Raw genomic sequence first — 18,234 nt, forward strand, 5'->3', positions numbered from 1 at the left:
CCATGGAGGGTATAAAATATTACACAGGGCACTCAAAAATCTGTCAAAATGTTGAAGTACGACATTGGTAAGCTACAAAGCCGCACAGCTTGATGGATTGTCAAAGCATTTCAGCGATCATAGTCAGACGTACTGTGCTTCAACATATGAGTATTATTATGGTGGGACCCCAAAATACCATCTATTAAGAGACATTATCCAGCGTTTTGTTTTGCGTTGTAATGCAAAACCAACTTTTCATACCTATTGGTACCTGCTGTTGTTTATTTGGGATCTGCATAACTCCCGTAAACTTGTGCAGGTCCGCCATGGTAGTCAATAAGCTCCTTTTTCTCTATCCTCTTGTGGTGTATCCATCCCCTACTATGACCATTTCTATTACAAAGTAGCGTACAGTTCTAAGCTATTATCTGTCAGTAGATTCGCTATGGAGGGGCTAAACTACAGGTACAACAAAGATGATGGGGAGAAGACGCTGTCCAAGTGGAGGCATGTTAATAAAACAGCGCATTCTGAAGAGACGGTCAGAAAGCGGCTTGAAAGGCCTACTGAAATGAGATGTTCTTATTTAAAGGGGGATAGCAGGTCCATTCTATGTGTCATACTTCATCATTTTGCAATATTGCCATATTTTTGCTGAAAGGATTTAGTAGAGCACATCGACAATAAATAACGCAATTTTTGGTCGCTAATAAAAAAGCCTTGCCTGTACCGGAAGTAGCAGACGATGTGCGCGTGATGTCACGGGTTGTGAAGCTCCTCACATCTGAACATTGTTTACAATCATGGCCACCAGCAGCGAGAGCGATTCGGACCGGGAAAGCGACGATTTCCCCATTACTTTGATCGAGGACGAAAGATTTGTGGATGAGGAAAGTGAGAGTGAAGGACTATAAAAAAAAGAAAAGAAAAAAAAGACGAGGTCAGTGGGAGCGAGTCAGATGTTAGACACATTTACTAAGATAATTCTGGAAAATCCCTTATATGCTTATTGTGTTACTAGTGTTTTAGTGAGATTATATGGTCTTACCTGTACAACCTGAAAGTCGGAGGGGTGTGGTGATCGCCAGTGTCTCCGGTGGGAGGAGGCAAGAGAGTCCGCAGCTGCAGGAGGTCGCAAGCTCTCCGCTCATGTCTATGGTAAGAGCAGTGTGAGAGTGGCCGTGCGCAACCCGAGGGTCCCTGGTTCAATTCCCACCTAATACCAACCTCGTCACGTCCGTTGTGTCCTGAGCAAGACACTTCACCCTTGCTCCTGATGGGTGCTGGTTGGCGCCTTGCATGGCAGCTCCCTCCATCAGTGTGTGAATGTGTGTGTGAATGGGTAAATGTGGAAGTAATGTCAAAGCGCTTTGAGTATCTTGAAGGTAGAAAAAAAGCGCTATACAAGTACAACCCATTTACAATTTACCACCATTTTCTCACCAAAACCTGCCGGTTGACATGTGGTAGGGAACCATGTTCGCTTGACCGCTCTGTTCCATAGTAAAGCTTCACCGTCAGCTTTCGGGAATGTAAACAAGGAAACACCGGCTGTGTTTGTGTTGCTAAAGGCTGCCGCAATACACCGCTTCCCACCTACATCTTTCTTCTTTGACGTCTCCATTATTAATTGAAGAAATTGCAAAAGATTCAGCAACACAGATGTCCAGAATACTGTGTAATTATGTGATTAAAGCAGACGACTTATAGCTGGGATCGGTGCTTGACCAAACTGTCCGCTATAATCCGTGACGTCACGCGCACGCGTCATCATACCACGATGTTTTCAGCAGGATAAAACGTGCAAAATTTAAAATTGCAATTTAGTAAACTAACTTGGGCGTATTGTCATGTGTTGCAATGTTAATATTTCATCATTGATATATAAACTATCAGACTGCGTGGTCGCTAGTAGTGGCTTCCAGTAGGCCTTGAAGATGATCTGTAAAACATCATCCATGCAACATTTTGACCAAAGAACCACCATTACATGCTATGTAGACCACAAGGAAGTGTTTTATATATTTAAAAAAAAAAATCACAATATAACCTCTTTAGTGCGCCTTTTGTGTGAAAATAGACCCGAATAGACAAGTTTGACGGTGCGCCCTATGGTCCAAAACAAGGTCATCATTTTTCCAGAACTCACAAACAGCCTCAATCTGTTTTAATTTGCATAATAAATAATTAAATGTATTTCCAGTTGTAATGAAGAAGCAAAGCATGATCACTAGAGTTTTTAATAGCTCAATAAAAAAAAAATCAAACAAAAATACTTTTCTTTAACAAAATCAACAGCAGGACTTTGGAAGCTTTTAGAACATGAATTTAAATGTGAGCAATGTAAACACACACAAGCCTCACATTCCTGCAGATATTTCAAAGCTGAAGAAATGACACTTGAAGTAGATTAGCCAGTGTACAGCTTGTAAAAAAGTGTGTCCCTTTAATCGCTGTTAACTCAAGTATGGAATGCGAAAAGTGTACTCACTTCTGAAAGGTAACATATTTCCCAACATAAATAAAATCCCTCATAAAGCCAAGAAAAAAAATTAAAGTCTTCATTCTAATTCCCAGATAATCCGGTTTTATCAGGTCACACACCGACGTAATCCTTCAGTCTCCTTAAAAATATTTTTTAAAAGGACTTGTATTTCTTCTGACCTTTGCACGCCCTTCACAGTGGACTCCAGGTCGATTCCAAAATTTTAAAAAGGACGAGCATTTTTTTTTTTATTTTAAGAAGAGAAAACACACTGTTGGCACTTGGGTGTGCTTCGTTTGACTTTGCCTGCGCGAGTCAATGCAGAACAGCTGAACAAAATAACACATTCTCATGTTTTTAGGAGATGATTTAGCTGCAAAAAGCATGGAAAATAAACAACAACAAAAAAAAATGTTGCTTCACATTTCGTACGGGCAGTGACGTAACCCTCTCGGACATTCAACGCGTTAACAGTGATTCAAAATGTGGAATTCAACTTCCAGGCTCGTGTGTTGCACATCCTGCATGCAAAGTGGAACGTCATTTGGTTGAAGCGCCTCTCTCTCTCTCTCTCTCTCTCTCTCACATACAAACTTCAACATGGGAAATAAATCTTTCTTTATATCATTTTTTTTCTGTTTGTGTGTATGGTTATTGTTCTATCCATGGCTACTCTTATAAGATGAAGAAAAATGTTGATGGAAAGAATTCATTTGGTTTCAGCTCGTTCTGCACAGAACAGATTGGACCGATTGGCTAATAAATATGTTCCGAAAAGGCAAGTAAGGATATATATGCCATTTGATTGATTCTGTAAAGAGATTCTGACAGTGATGAAATGAAAGTGCGTATTAAAAACCAAGTGGTGTTCATTCAGTGTGTGTGTATTCCAGTGGCTTCTTAAAAAGCAGCATTTTGACTTCCTTTTTTCCCCCCTCTCAAGTTCCAGGGACGGATCAGTGTGTGTGTGTGTGTGTGTGTGTGTGTGTGTGTGTGTGTGTGTGGAGAGAGGTGAGCGTCACCTTCTCTTTTGCTATAGCAGCTCGTCTCTGTGCTTCTTCCCCCTGGCTGGACCCTGGCCGTTCCTCAGGAAGCCGTTTTGCGCTCGGAGAAGGTGGCCGCGCTCCTGCTCCTTCCACGGTACCCCGACGTGCCCGTCCTCGCTGTCCAGGTCGGAGTCGGAGTGCATGAGGGCAGAGGAGGTGGGGGCGGGCATGGGCTTGACGCGGCCTGGGTCAAAAAAACAAAAAAAACAAGACTTATTTCTCCTGAAGTTAGAGAAAAGGAGATTGTCGCTTGGAGGGTGCTCTGATAGGTTTTACACTCACGGGAGACTCTTGCTCCAATATTCTGAGAAACTCTTATCTGATGAGATATTATAGTACAAAACCCAAAACTAGTGAAGTTGGCACGTTGTGTAAATCATAAATAAAAACCCAGAATACAATGATCTGCAAACCCTTTTCAGCCTATATTCAATTGTATGGACTGCAAAGACAAGACAATTTAATGTTCGAACTCAGAAACTGTTATTTTTGCAAATATTAGTTCATTTGGAATTTGATGCCTGCAACATGTTTCAAAAAAGCTGAAACACGTGGCAAAAAAGACTGAAAAAAGTTGAGGGATGCTCATCAAACACTTATTTGGAACATCCCACAGGTGAACAGGCTAATTGGGAACAGGTGGGTGCCATGATCAGGTATAAAAGCAGCTCCCGTGAAATGCTAAGTAATTCACAAACAAGGATGGGGTGAGGGTCACCACTTTGAATTGTCCACAGTTTCAGAACCATATTTCTCAACCAGCTATTGCAAGGAATTTAGGGATTTCACCATCTATGGTCCATAATATCATCAAAAGGTTCAGAGAATCTAGAGAAATCACTGCACGAAAGCGATTATATTACGGACCTTTGATCCCTCAGACGGTACTGGATCAAAAAAAACGACATCGGTGTGTAAAGGATATCACCACATGGGCTCAGAAACACTTCAGAAAACCACTGTCAGTCACTACGTCTGTTAATGCAAGTTAGATATCTACTATGCAAAGCCACAGCCATTTACCGTCAACACCCAGAAATGCCGCCGGCTTCGCTGGGCCCGAGCTCATCTAAGATGGACGGATGCAAAGGGGAAAAGTGTTCTGTGGTCTGACGAGTCCACATTTCAAATTGTTTTTGGAAACTGTGGACATCGGGTTCTCTGGAACAAAGAGGAAAAGAACCATCCGGCACAAAGTTGCAAATCAGGCCTCTGTGATGGTATGGAGGTGTATAAATGCCCAAGGCATGGGTAACTTACACATGTGTGATGGTATGGAGGTGTATTAGTGCCCAAGGCATGGGTAACTTACACATCTGTGATGGTATGGGGGTGTATTAGTGCCCAAGGCATGGGTAACTTACACATGTGTGATGGTATGGGGGTGTATTAGTGCCCAAGGCATGGGTAACTTACACATGTGTGATGGTATGGGGGTGTATTAGTGCCCAAGGCATGGGTAACTTACACATGTGTGATGGTATGGGGGTGTATTAGTGCCCAAGGCATGGGTAACTTACACACCTATGAAGGCACCATTGATGCTGAAAGGTACATTCAGGTTTTGGCACAACATATGTTGCCATCCAAGCAACGTTATCATGGACGCCCCTGCTTATTTCAGCAAGACAATGGCAAGCCACGTGTCACAACAGCATGGCTTTATAGTAAAGTAGTAAAGGTACTGGACTGGCCTGGGCTGCCTGTAGTCCAGACCTGTCTGCCATTGAACATGTGTGGTGCAATATGAAGCCTAAAATACGACAACGGAGACCCCGGACTGTTGAGCAACTTAAGCTGTACATCAAGCAAAAATGGAGAATAATTCCACTTCAAAAGATTAAAAAATTGGTCTCCTCAGTTCCCATATGTTTACTGAGTGTTGTTAAAAGGAAAGGCCATGAAACACACTGGTAAAAATGCCCCTGTGCCAACTTTTTTGCAATGTGTTGCTGCCATTCAATTCTATTTGCAAAAAAAAAAAGAAGATTCTCAGTTGTTGTCTTTGCAGTCTATTCAACTGAATACAAGTTGAAAAGGATTTGCAAATCATTGTATTTTGTTTTTATTCACAAATTATTCAGCATGCCAACTTCTCTGATTTTGGGTTTGGTATATAAATAATTCTGCTTAATCACGATTCATTATTATACTGTATAAACAAACGCTAATTTTTAAGTATGTTAGGATGTGCACACAGTGTAAAACCCACATTTTTATATGCATTTTCCAAATACCACATAGCTGGGACTCATCGTCTACACAATTGTTGTTCCATGTGATGCCAACAGGGACAACAACAACAACAACATGTGATTCCTACCAGCTCTGTGTGGTTGCAGCTCCAGAATGTCTTGCTCGTCAGCTTCCAACATTTTGTATCGGCTTTTGCTTCTGCGTGCTTTGTTCTTCCGTCTTTACAACAAAGAAAAAAAACACACACACAGTATCATTAGTAATTAAGATAAATCACTTGCAGTTACTCAATATTAGTCAAAGTTTGTATCAAGGTTGTCCTGATACAAATAATATAGTACCGGTACCAAAATGTATATCGATACTTACTACGAAAAATGTCCATATTGGCTTTATTTTGACAGAAAATCTTACACTACATTAAACACTTGCAGTCAAAGAACAATTTTACAACGTTAAAATTTAATTGAAAGGCATTGAAATGGCATCGATCCTGAAGGGTATGTCTTCCCTGTGCTCCTCGACTACAGTCTGCACCGGACTGAACAGCAGGACTGGATTAACAACTACATTATTACATGTCACTTTTTATAGCTATTTGTGCAGATCTGTATGCTTTTTATTTAAATGTTTACCTAAGTTTGAAGCAAAGGTGCTAATACCAATCGCCACATTTGGCGAGGCGTGTTTTAGAGCAGCTGTTGTGAGAGTAGCGTATGTGTGTGTGTGCCCCTTTAAGAATGGCAGTATGAGGGTGAGTGACGTGAGTGAGTGAGTGGGCAAGTTCGGAGAGGTAGCGCTAGCATGTGCAGGAGTGTTAATAGCATGGTGGATGTCCGGTTGTGCCCTGTGGATATTAGAAATAAAGTCACCAAGTTGTAACTAATCGACGACCTCGTCATTCCGACCAAAGAGCGGAGTTTTACGGAGTGAAAAGTCTTTCCTGCTCTCCTCGACCACGGTCTGGGAGCAGACAAGCAGAAAAGGTGTAAAACAGTACAGTGCCTCCCTGTTTGAAGCCTCACCTTTATTGTTAATTTTGAAGCCCAAATACCTCCATATTTTACTTAAAACACCCTGTTTATTAATGAGTAGAATTACTACTGTATAGAGTTGGTAGAGCAACTTAAGGGTTCCGGGTTCGATCCCCGCTTCCGCCATCCTAGTCACTGCCGTTGTGTCCTTGGGCAAGACACTTTACCCACCTGCTCCCAGTGCCCCCCACACTGCTTTAAAATGTAACTTAGCGTATTTCCTTCAATTGCCGCCGGGGCGCTGATCAATTTCAAACCTCTTCTCACTCCGGCGTTTACCAAAGGCATGTGGTAAATTTAGGCCTGAGCTTATAAATTTGAGTGTGATGTAAGGATACCATCATGAAAAGCATATTTAATAAAAAAAAACTTTATTATGGTCTTACCTTTACTTATAAATGAAGTTCATGCGCAGCTCCTTCTGATCAAAAGCATCGATAACTTGTTTATAAAAGTCTTCCTTCAGTTTTAAAAGTCTCTCTGTCTCGATGGAGATCTTCCTTTATTACCTCCTGCTTCGATTGGAAGTCCAGTTTAGAAAACTGTTTTATTTTAGATATGTAATCCTCCATGTTAAAAGTGCAAGCGAGAGGAAAAAATAAAGGATGGCTGCTCACTCTTGCTGCTTGTTGTCACTTCTTCTGCAGCCGAGTAGTCGCAAGAAGGATCACTAGCGCCCTCTACCACCAGGAGGCGGGAGTCATTTAATGACTCCTATTTGACACACGCAGCTACGGTGTATTAATAAAACATAGCTGCTTGCTGTTCTTTTTAGCATATTCAATAGCTTGGACCTTAAAACCTACTGAATAGTTCTTAATCTTCTTCCCTTTATGCGATTTCAAATGATTGAAATCAGCTTCCTCCATTTTGAAAATGATGACAGGTGAAGTGTCACTCGTGACGTGACGAGTTTGACCCGGTGGAAATTCTAGGCATATGCTAATTATTTGGCGAAACGAGTTTGACCCGGCATTAATCCTGAGCCGGCGGTAATGCTAAGCATGCGCTAATTATTTTGCGAAACAAGTTTGACCCGGCAGTAATTCTAGGCAGGCGCATACTATATACCCGGCGGCAATTCAAGGAAATACGGTAAATATAATTCACTTCACTTCAATTTGGGTGATGTTCAGCCAGCCAAATGAAAAACTTGTGGCCGCCAGTCTAGATGACTCATCAGTAATTAAAAATGTATCACACATTATTTGAATATGGATCTCACCTTTCACAGCAACACACCATGCCCCAGACAACCGTCCCCACAGCGACCACAATCAGAAAGGAGGCTATGGTCACATACAGTACACTCCACTCTGAAAATAAAATCAACAAAAAAACAAATGTAAGGCTAGTAAGATGCAACTTGAGGGTCATTTAACCATAACTTGGGAATGTGTTTGAAAGAGCACACTCATGGCGGATAATGATGCGTTTCAACTTACCACAATTGCTCTCTGCATCTCCCAGCTGGGCCCTGATGAGGTTCTCCATCCAGAAAGGCTGGCAGACACAACGCCGCGTGAAGGAGTCACACTCGCCATGACTGGAGCAGTTGAGTTGGCAGACTGAGGATGCAGAGGCCACCAGATATAATAATAGGTTCAGGGTGGATCTAGTAAGTCTTCTATGGAACTTACATACAGTACTGGCAAATAGGGCTGGGCGATATATCGCGGGTTTGTCTCTGTGCAATACAGAAAATGACTGTATCGTGATATTCCAGTATACCTTCTCACGCAGTTGCTTTTATCTGCGGGCATTACACTACAGACTTTTCTCACTCTTTCGTGTCTCTCTTTCTCACAGAGAGATAAAACAAGCGCACCTTCTTACACACGTCACATACGTACATGCCCTCACGGAGCAGAGAGGTAGCGGCATAGGTAACGTTAGCTGAGGTGCCAGTGGTAATACGATAGAAAAAAGGTGCGAATCTGGTAACAAATGAAGGAAGAATTAATTCAAGGAAAACAACAGGCGGTCCATCGTCTGGTGGTGGTTTGGCTTCAAGCGGAAATATGTCGAACAGACAACCGTTATTTGTCAAGTGTGGGGCAAAAGCGTTGCTACGAAAAGTAGCATCACTGCTAATATGTAGCATCATTTGAAAAGTCACCTGCTAGATGTGGCTCTTTTGATGACTGCATCTGGCTCTCAGATAATCAATCAATCAATGTTTATGTATATAGCCCTCAATCACAAGTGTCTCAAAGGGCCTCAAAAACATCCTCAGTTCAGATCCCAGATAAACCTTAGCTGACACTGCTTAACACGATAAGTAATGAATAATTCCACTGGTAATCACAGTGTTAAAAATAACGTTCAAAATATAAAACACTCGTGCATTTTAATCCATCCATCTGTTTTCTACCCCACCTGTTGAAGAAGTCGCTTTAATGGTAAGAAGCATTTTATTTATAGTTGATTAGCTTCAGAATAACAATGTTATTAAAAAGAATAAGAGACTTATTATACTCTAAAAATGTTTGTCTTACTTAAAAATGCACTCGGTGTTGAAAAATATTATATGGCTCTCACAGAAATACATTTTTAAAAATATTTGTTTTTCATGGCTCTCTCAGCCAAAAAGGTTCCCGACCCCTGATTTATACGATTGGGTCTTCAGCAGATCTTTTAGAACAAATTCCGGAAAAAAAAAACCACGAGGTACTACAGTACATTTCAAACGAGTCAAATGCAGAATCCAAATGTGTTTGACCCCCGTCAGTCACTATTAGTCAATTATCTTAAAAGAAGCGCAGTACTCACTGACTGTGTCCACTCGCCGCGTCTTGTAAATGAGAAAGTCGTTCTTCTGTTTGCGTAGCTTGTTGCGCAGGCTAAGTGCAACACTGTGGCCGGACAGAGGAGGGCGCCCTGGACCGCCTGACACCAGGAAGATCAATCGAGTACTAAGACGACAAAATAAGCAAAAGCCGAACTTTAAATATGTAGAAAAACATTCACAGAACGTAATGAAACTCATTCTTCCTCCTGTTACTGCTCACCTTTGCTCATTGAATGTGCTGATCTCTCGAACAATGATGTCACTATCAAGCACGCCGAGCAACACTCCAACCTGGCGCAGCAGCATGTCACGTTGACGGTGGGAAACCTGAGTGATGGGCACCTCCAACACCAGCTCCACCTGGTCAAGCTCCCACGGGTCTGAGACAAATAGTGGGAAGAATACGGTATGACAAGTAAATGGAGGGAAAGAGTTTGTAGGTGTGTCCAATCTAATATTGACAAGTAACAATGACATCGGCTTGCATCCAAAATCGCCGATAGTCCTGTAGTGCGTCTACCTGTACAAAGCCGGACAGCCAGTTAGCATATAAATGTCCTCTAAAAAGCACAAGGTCGGTCCTGAGCAGTGTATAGAGAAAGTTTGGCCAACCCGGTTTCAGACCATCTCCTCAGTGATTGGTCAAAAAGCAAGGCACTCACATGACTAGATTGCGTATTTTTCGGACTATAAGTGGCAGTTTTTTTCATAGTTTGGCCGGGGGTGCGACTTATACTCCGGAGCGACTTATGTGTGAAATTATTAACACATTACCGTAAAATATCAAATATCATCATCTCATTCGGGAAGAGACGAAGAAAATGTCAGCAATCGTCACACACGTCAACCAATAAGAATTCGGCGTGGGAGGGTGATGGCAGAAGTGCATTGTGGGTCATGGGATGCTAACTGCTATATGCTACATGCTACTGCCGCAGCTATAAAATTGGATCATTTCAACGTTGGCGGTAACTTATAAAAACTGAAAAAGGGCTGAACAAAGATGGCACCGAAAAGGAGATCATGTAGTGCAGATTACAGGCTGGATGTAGTGAAATATGCAGCAGAAAAGGACAAGAGGAAGCGGCGCATACCTTTGGAGTTGGCAGAGTTGTTTAGAAGCCACATCGGGATTTATGGATTAGGAGTGAGAGATAGTTTGGTAAAGGTATAGCATGTTCTATATGTTATAGTTATTTGAATGACTCTTACCATAATATGTTAGGTTAACATAGCAGTTGCTTATTTATGCCTCATGTAACCTACACTTATTCAGCCTGTTCTTCACTATTCTTTATTTTAATGCGGCGTATACGCCGGAGCGATTTATAATCCGAAAAATACGGTAGGTAGATAAATATATAGATAGTACTTTATTGACTCTTTCAGGAGAGTTCCCTCAGGAAAATTTAAATTCCAGCAGCAGTGTACAGAGTTGAGATCGAATTTAAAAATTAAAAAGTAAATAATGGGGGTATAAATGGAAAAAAATACAAAAATATTACAATAAGAATAAAAAGCAACAATTAGAATAAAAATATAACAGTAAAATAAGAAAATAAAAGAGAAACTAGGCAATAGTGACCATGTTATAAAAAAGTATTGCACGGTTATTGTTTTGCAACTCCTGTCATCCTAGTACCCCCATCCATCCATCCATCTTCTTCCGCTTATCCGAGGTCGGGTCGCGGGGGCAACAGCCTAAGCAGGGAAGCCCAGACTTCCCTCTCCCCAGCCACTTCGTCTAGCTCTTCCCGGGGGATCCCGAGGCGTTCCCAGGCCAGCCGGGAGACATAGTCTTCCCAACGTGTCCTGGGTCTTCCCCGTGGCCTCCTACCGGTCGGACGTGCCTGAAACACCTCCCTAGGGAGGCGTTCAGGTGGCATCCTGACCAGATGCCCGAACCACCTCATCTGGCTCCTCTCCATGTGGAGGAGCAGCGGCTTTACTTTGAGTTCCTCCCGGATGGCAGAGCTTCTCACCCTATCTCTAAGGGAGAGACCCGAACTCATTTGGGCCGCTTGTACCCGTGATCTTATCCTTTCGGTCATGACCCAAAGCTCATGACCATAGGTGAGGATGGGAACGTAGATCGACCGGTAAATTGAGAGCTTTGCCTTCCGGCTCAGCTCCTTCACCACAACAGATCGGTACAACGTCCACATTACTGAAGACGCCGCACCGATACGCCTGTCGATCTCACGATCCACTCTTCCCCCACTCGTGAACAAGACTCCTAGGTACTTGAACTCCTCCACTTGGGGCAGGGTCTCCTCCCCAACCCGGAGATGGCACTCCACCCTTTTCCGGGCGAGAACCATGGACTCGGACTTGGAGGTGCTGATTCTCATTCCGGTCGCTTCACACTCGGCTGCGAACCGATCCAGTGAGAGCTGAAGATCCCGGTCAGATGAAGCCATCAGGACCACATCATCTGCAAAAAGCAGAGACCTAATCCTGCGGTCACCAAACCGGAACCCCTCAACGCCTTGACTGCGCCTAAAAATTCTGTCCATAAAAGTTCTGAACAGAATGGGTGACAAAGGACAGCCTTGGCAGAGTCCAACCCTCACTGGAAATGTGTTCGACTTCCTGCCGGCAATGCGGACCAAGCTCTGACACTGATCATACAGGGAGCGGACCGCCACAATAAGACAGTCCGATACCCCATACTCTCTGAGCACTCCCCACAGGACTTCCCAAGGGACACGGTCCAATGCCTTCTCCAAGTCCACAAAGCACATGTAGACTGGTTGGGCAAACTCCCATGCACCCTCAAGAACCCTGCCCAGAGTATAGTTATTGTTTTGCATCCCCTGTCATCCTAGTACCCCCCTCCCCCCAAAGAGGAGTTGTACAGTCTAATGGGATGTGCGACAGAGCAGTTTTTTTTTGTCTAATAGTCCTGCACCTGATCAGTCTAGCACTGAACAGTCTCCTCTGGCTACTGATAACACTATGCAGAGGGGGACTGGCATCAACCATGATGCTCACTAGTTTTTTTACAGTCCTCTTCTCTGCCACCGTCACCAGGGAGTCCAGTTTTATTTTGATCGTAGAACCGGCCCGCCTGATCAGTTTCTCCAGTCTGGAGCTGTCCTTCTTAGATGTACTGCCCCCCCAGCACACTACCATGTACAACAGAACACTGGCAACCACAGACTGGTAGTACATCCACAAGAGGTTTTTTTTACAGGTGTTGAAGGAGCGCAGCCTCCTCAGGAAGTACAGCCTGCTCTGTCCTTTCCTGTACAAGTGGTCCGTGTTAACACTCCAGTCCAGCGTGTATTGACTTATAGGGCAGACCTGGGCAAAATACGTACGGCCCATTTAGATTTTCAATCCGGCCCGCCGGACGTTCTACGTAATTTTTGAGACCTTTAACATGAAAACTGTAGCCGCCATTATGATGTGCAGTGCTGTTTTGAAATGACCGCAAGTCTTGAACTATAGAAAGAACTTCAATAATTAAAATATGCGCTTTTGAGTGTTGTACGAGTTATACGTCACAGCAGCTCAGACCAGAAACAAAGGAGAGTGGGCGGGGCTTGTTTTCGGAGCAGTCCGCCTGAAGAACAGATGCGGAAGCAGATTTTTACAACAAATTTCTGCATAAAAGTGAAAATATATCATATTGTAGGTGTTTATTACCCTTTTGTCAGAATAATTGTATTTAAGTTATCACACAAATTGTTTGAACCGATACAGTACCGATTGCGTTCAGGCTGCCCTGAGAGAAGACAAAAGTTGTCTTTGATCTTATCAAGCAAAAGGCCTACTGCTTGTAAACCTCCACTGTGTGCGGTGGGATGCGACGTGGAGGTGTCGGTTTCTTTGATCTATTGGACAGCCACAGGAAGACCTTGTCATGACCCGAGGTCTACAAAGCAGAGAGGGGGGAAACCTGACACCGCTCCAGGCACCTTTTCTTTGATCTGTTAATGTACTCCCGCCCCTTAGGAGCAGCTACGTAATGTAATGTAATCAGAAGTTGCCCAAATAAAGGGACTGCCTTCAGGGCGTGGTGGGAAGCTGTAGTTGAGTCTGCAGCACAGACGTTTCTCCTCTTGAGCTAAATTGAATCCTGTCTCTGTTTAATTATTTTGCATTTTGTCTTGTTTAATAGATAATTCAGTGTTTGAACCTGACACCTTTGCATTCATATATTGTTACATTTTTCCTGTATTTTGCTTGATTGTGAAGTATGTCTATCGAGGAGCCGGTCTGAGAAGTAAAAGTGGAGCGATGTTCATACGTTGTTAATATTCAGTGTTTTATTGTTCATAGTTAATATAGTACATTTCACTTTCTTTATTTTCATATACATTTTGGGTGTCCCATTCAGTAAAAAATGTTTTAATTCCATTCTGTTTTTTTGAGGTGGTCTGTCATAACTTGTTTAGAATTCTTTCAGACATTGTGACTTTTTGTAATAGTGTTACTGAAAAAAAGAAGCAAATGCACATACTATAATAATAATAATAATGAATTAGATTTTATATCGCACTTTGCTATGTTAAACATTAATGTGGTATACTATGGAAGAATGCCCTTAAAGAGGCAATAAAGAAAAACACTACCGTATTTCCTTGAATTGTCGCCGGGTATTTAGTACAAGGGCGTAGAATTGGGTAGGGACGCTAGGGACACGTCCCCACCAATATCCAGTCGCTACTGTGTAGTCACTATCAATACAAGCGCTGCCCGTAATATTTAGTCAATGATTATGGCACAGACAGGGTTAAATGTCGGTCTCTGCTAGAAGTCCCGCCTCTAACCTAAATATCGCTCCCTGATTGGTTGCCGGTTTCATGATAACTTTCGTGTGATTGGCTGTCCCCAATGTCACTCCTTCTGCTTGTAAAAGCTAGCCTACATGCTAGTTGCTAGCGACCGCACGAGAGATGTTGCAACTGTCAGAGTAAGTTGTAAGTTCTAACTTGTAAGTAAGTGTAAGTTGTCAACATGTTCGGCATTTTTTGTTCATGGCAGACGGGAGCTAGATGGATTTTAATATCAGTGGTGTGATTGACATTGTGTTTGTGTCTGTTTGCGTGCGTGTGTGCTGTAGGTTTTGAAATATGTCAATGAAAAGAAAACTGGATATAAAAGACTTCTTTAGGAGTCAAACTGTAAGTTACTTCAAGGGTGTATAGAGGCTCAACAATATTGAATAATTCAACAATATATCACTCCAGTCACGCCCCCTAGAGTGCTATAATGAGCATATACCATGGACTGGAGTGATATATTGCTTTTATAAAACGGTTACCAATAAACGCAATATGAAAAAGGAATGCTCAATCAATTTATGTAGTTTTATTCAACCAGATATAGATATTATCCAATAAAATAGCCTCACTGTGGAAAAAACAGTCCCACCTATACAGACGTTAGCTCCAAATTAGCACTGCATCTCGTATTTTCCTCCGCTTTTTTTCCAGGTGAAAGTCAATGCTCAGTCCCCTCTACCATTGTTAACCCTCCCCGGAGGTGAAAGTTAACCTTAAACATGTGAATTCAACTACTTTAGTCCGTTTTTTAACATCGTAAAAACATCAGCTGTCTTTTACTAGGGACTGCAACAGTCCGTTGTCATGGATACATGACAACAACTTCCATTCATAGCAGTCATACGTGCCTGAGGCGGAGTGATAGCCTGCGCTGTGATCAGGCTTTAGAATAGTAGCCGTGCTCAATATTCAAAACACGATTAACAGCTAATCGGATCGCCGGATTTCACCTTTCCGTTTTATTTTTAAAATTATTTTTTAGTTTCATGTATTTGTGTAGAAGTGAGCAACGGTTTGAAAATACCAATGAACAAAACTTTGTGGTGGAAATACAATAAATCTTCACTAGATGATCATGTGATTTTACAATTATAAAATACAATTATTAATCTTAAGTAATATTCATATTTAGTAAAAGCCTTTTTGCTCAGGCAGTAACTGTACCATCAAGCTCTATGGTCATTGTCCTTAATGTATCTGTCATGCATCAACATATTTTTTTGTAAGGTGACAGACAGCAGAGAGGCTGGAGGAGATGGAGGAGGAGAGGCCAGAGAAGTTAGAGGAAGAGAGGCAGGAGGAAGTAGAGAAGGAGAGGCTGGAGATTATTACAGTTCCATCCATCCATCCATTTTCTACCGCTTATTCCCTTTCGAGGTCACGGGGGGCGCTGGCGCCTATCTCAGTTCATTTATGTTCATTTACAATGTTGTATTGCATGAATGTATTTCTGATGTTGTTGATGGACAGTAGGCTATGTTGATTGACAGTATGATGCACACTTGTTGATGGACAGTAGGCTATGTTGATTGACAGTATGATGCACAGTTGTTGATGGACAGTAGACTATGTTGATTGACAGTATGATGCACAGTTGTTGATGGACAGTAGACTATGTTGATTGACAGTATGATGCACAGTTGTTGATGGACAGTAGACTATGTTGATTGACAGTATGATGCACAGTTGTTGATGGACAGTAGGCTATGTTGATTGACAGTATGATGGACAGTTGTTGATGGACAGTAGGCTATGTTGATTGACAGTATGATGCACAGTTGTTGATGGACAGTAGGCTATGTTGATTGACAGTATGATGCACAGTTGTTGATGGACAGTAGACTATGTTGATTGACAGTATGATACACAGTTGTTGATGGACAGTAGGCTATGTTGATTGACAGTATGATGGACAGTTGTTGATGGACAGTAGGCTATGTTGATTGACAGTATGATGCACAGTTGTTGATGGACAGTAGACTATGTTGATTGACAGTATGATACACAGTTGTTGATGGACAGTAGACTATGTTGATTGACAGTATGATGCACACTTGCACTAAAGAGTAAAGATGAGAACTCTTCCAAGTTGTCTCCTTTGCTTTCATTTTAGTTGATTTGCCCTACAACATCTGCAAGACGTGAAATTATGATTGCTAATGTAAAAAAAAAAAAGTAAACTTTCAGAGTGCAGCCTTGGAGCACTTTTGTGTCCCCACCAATCTCAAAATCAAACCTACTCCCTTGATTTAGTATGCGCCTGCCTAGAATTACTGCCGGGTCAAACTTGTTTCGCAAAATAATTTGCGCATGTTTAGCATTACCGCCGGCTCAGGATTAACGCCGGGTCAAACTCGTTTCGCAAAATATTATTTTTATTAGTGCATGTCTAGAATTTCCACCGGGTCAAACTCGTCACGTCACGAGTGACACTTCACCTGTCATCATTTTCAAAATGGAGGAGGCTGATTTCAATCATTTGAAATCGCATAAAGGGAAGAAGATTAAGAGCTATTCAGTAGGATTTAAGGTCCAAGCTATTGAATGTGCTAAAAAGAACAGTAAGAAGCTATGTTTTATTAATATACCGTAGCTGCGTGTGTCAAATATGAGTCATTATATGACTCAGGCCACCTGGTGGTAGAGGGCGCTAGTGATCCTTCTTGCGACTACTCGGCTGCAGAAGAAGTGACAACAAGCAGCAGGTTTGAGCAGCGATCCTTTATTTTTTCCTCTCGCTTGCACTTTTAACATGGAGGATTACATATCTAAAATAAAAAGAAGCAGGAGGCAATAAAGGAAGATCTCCATCGAGACAGAGAGACTTTTAAAACTGAAGAAATATAAAAAAGACTTCTATAAACAATAGGGGTGTAAAGGTACACAAAAATTTCGGTTTAGAGGTCACGGTTCGGTTCATTTTTGGTACAGTAAAAATAGAATATATATATATAAATGTGTTTTTTTTATTTACCAAATTTGTAAATAATGGCTTTATCCTTTTAACATTGGGTACACTATAATAATTCTGCCCACGTTAATCCACATTAAACTGCCTCAAGTTGTTGCTCAGATTAAATAAAATGACAAAACCTTTCTTCTACATATCAAAAGTGCAACATTAAACAGTTTCAAGTTAACTCATCAGGCTTAATTTATTACAGCATTTGGGAAGCCTGTAGTTGATTTTTATTATGTAAATGTCATATTTGTATCAACATGTGATAGCAGGGACCCTGCCATTCAAAACTAGACTGCTACATTACTAATGATTAATAGAACTATAGCTGAAAAAATAGTACAAAAGCAACAGGAGAGACTATTCATCCCTGAAGACCATGGAGTTCAATGAAATAACAGACAGACAGGGCTTTGTTGCCCCTAACACACACACACACACACACACACACACACACACACACACACGCACACACACACACACACACACACACACACACAAAGCAAAATTAGCTAATGTTACAATAAAAGCTAACTAGCCTTCACCACAAGCCAGAACTGCGAGTGAGCTGAGCTGCAGTTTAAGTTTCTAGAAAGTCAACGGGCTCATAGTGATGTTTGGAAAGTAGTTGACTTGGAAGTGTTTTTTATAATTTGGGGAGTGTACGATGTCCGCTGCTCCCCTGCTAAACTCATATCCGCTCGACTGAAGCAGTGACTACATGCGTTCTGAATACGCACTGCTATTGGCTGTTACATCGCTCTGAATACGCACTGCTGATTGGCTGTTACATCGCTCTGAATACACCCTGCTGATTGGGTGTTACATCGCTCTGAATACGCACTGCTGATTGGCTGTTACATGGCTCTGAATACACCCTGCTGATTGGGTGTTACATCGCTCTGAATACGCACTGCTGATTGGCTTTGTATGTAACCAATCAAATGG

The 18,234-nt window shown here is 42.0% G+C and overlaps 1 protein-coding gene across 2 annotated transcripts in view; it reads right to left on the reverse strand.

Moving 5' to 3' along the window:
* Positions 1-2,206: 2,206 nt before the first annotated feature.
* LOC133539556 (dyslexia-associated protein KIAA0319-like protein) overlaps positions 2,207-18,234 on the reverse strand; it is a 56,234-nt gene continuing 40,206 nt past the window's right edge. The window contains exons 20-26 of one of the 2 annotated variants that reach the window (XM_061881554.1): positions 9,755-9,914; positions 9,516-9,658; positions 8,189-8,311; positions 7,969-8,059; positions 5,837-5,928; positions 3,475-3,697; positions 2,207-3,444 (exon numbers count right to left, since the gene is read on the reverse strand). In XM_061881554.1, the coding sequence (XP_061737538.1) occupies positions 3,501-3,697; positions 5,837-5,928; positions 7,969-8,059; positions 8,189-8,311; positions 9,516-9,658; positions 9,755-9,914 (806 nt within the window). In that variant the 3' untranslated portion in view covers positions 2,207-3,444; positions 3,475-3,500. Of the gene's footprint in view, positions 3,698-5,836; positions 5,929-7,968; positions 8,060-8,188; positions 8,312-9,515; positions 9,659-9,754; positions 9,915-18,234 lie in introns of both variants that reach the window. The other variant, XM_061881553.1, reaches the window with a different exon arrangement.

Source organism: Nerophis ophidion, linkage group LG21 (assembly GCF_033978795.1).
Source record: "Nerophis ophidion isolate RoL-2023_Sa linkage group LG21, RoL_Noph_v1.0, whole genome shotgun sequence".
NCBI lineage: Eukaryota > Metazoa > Chordata > Actinopteri > Syngnathiformes > Syngnathidae > Nerophis > Nerophis ophidion.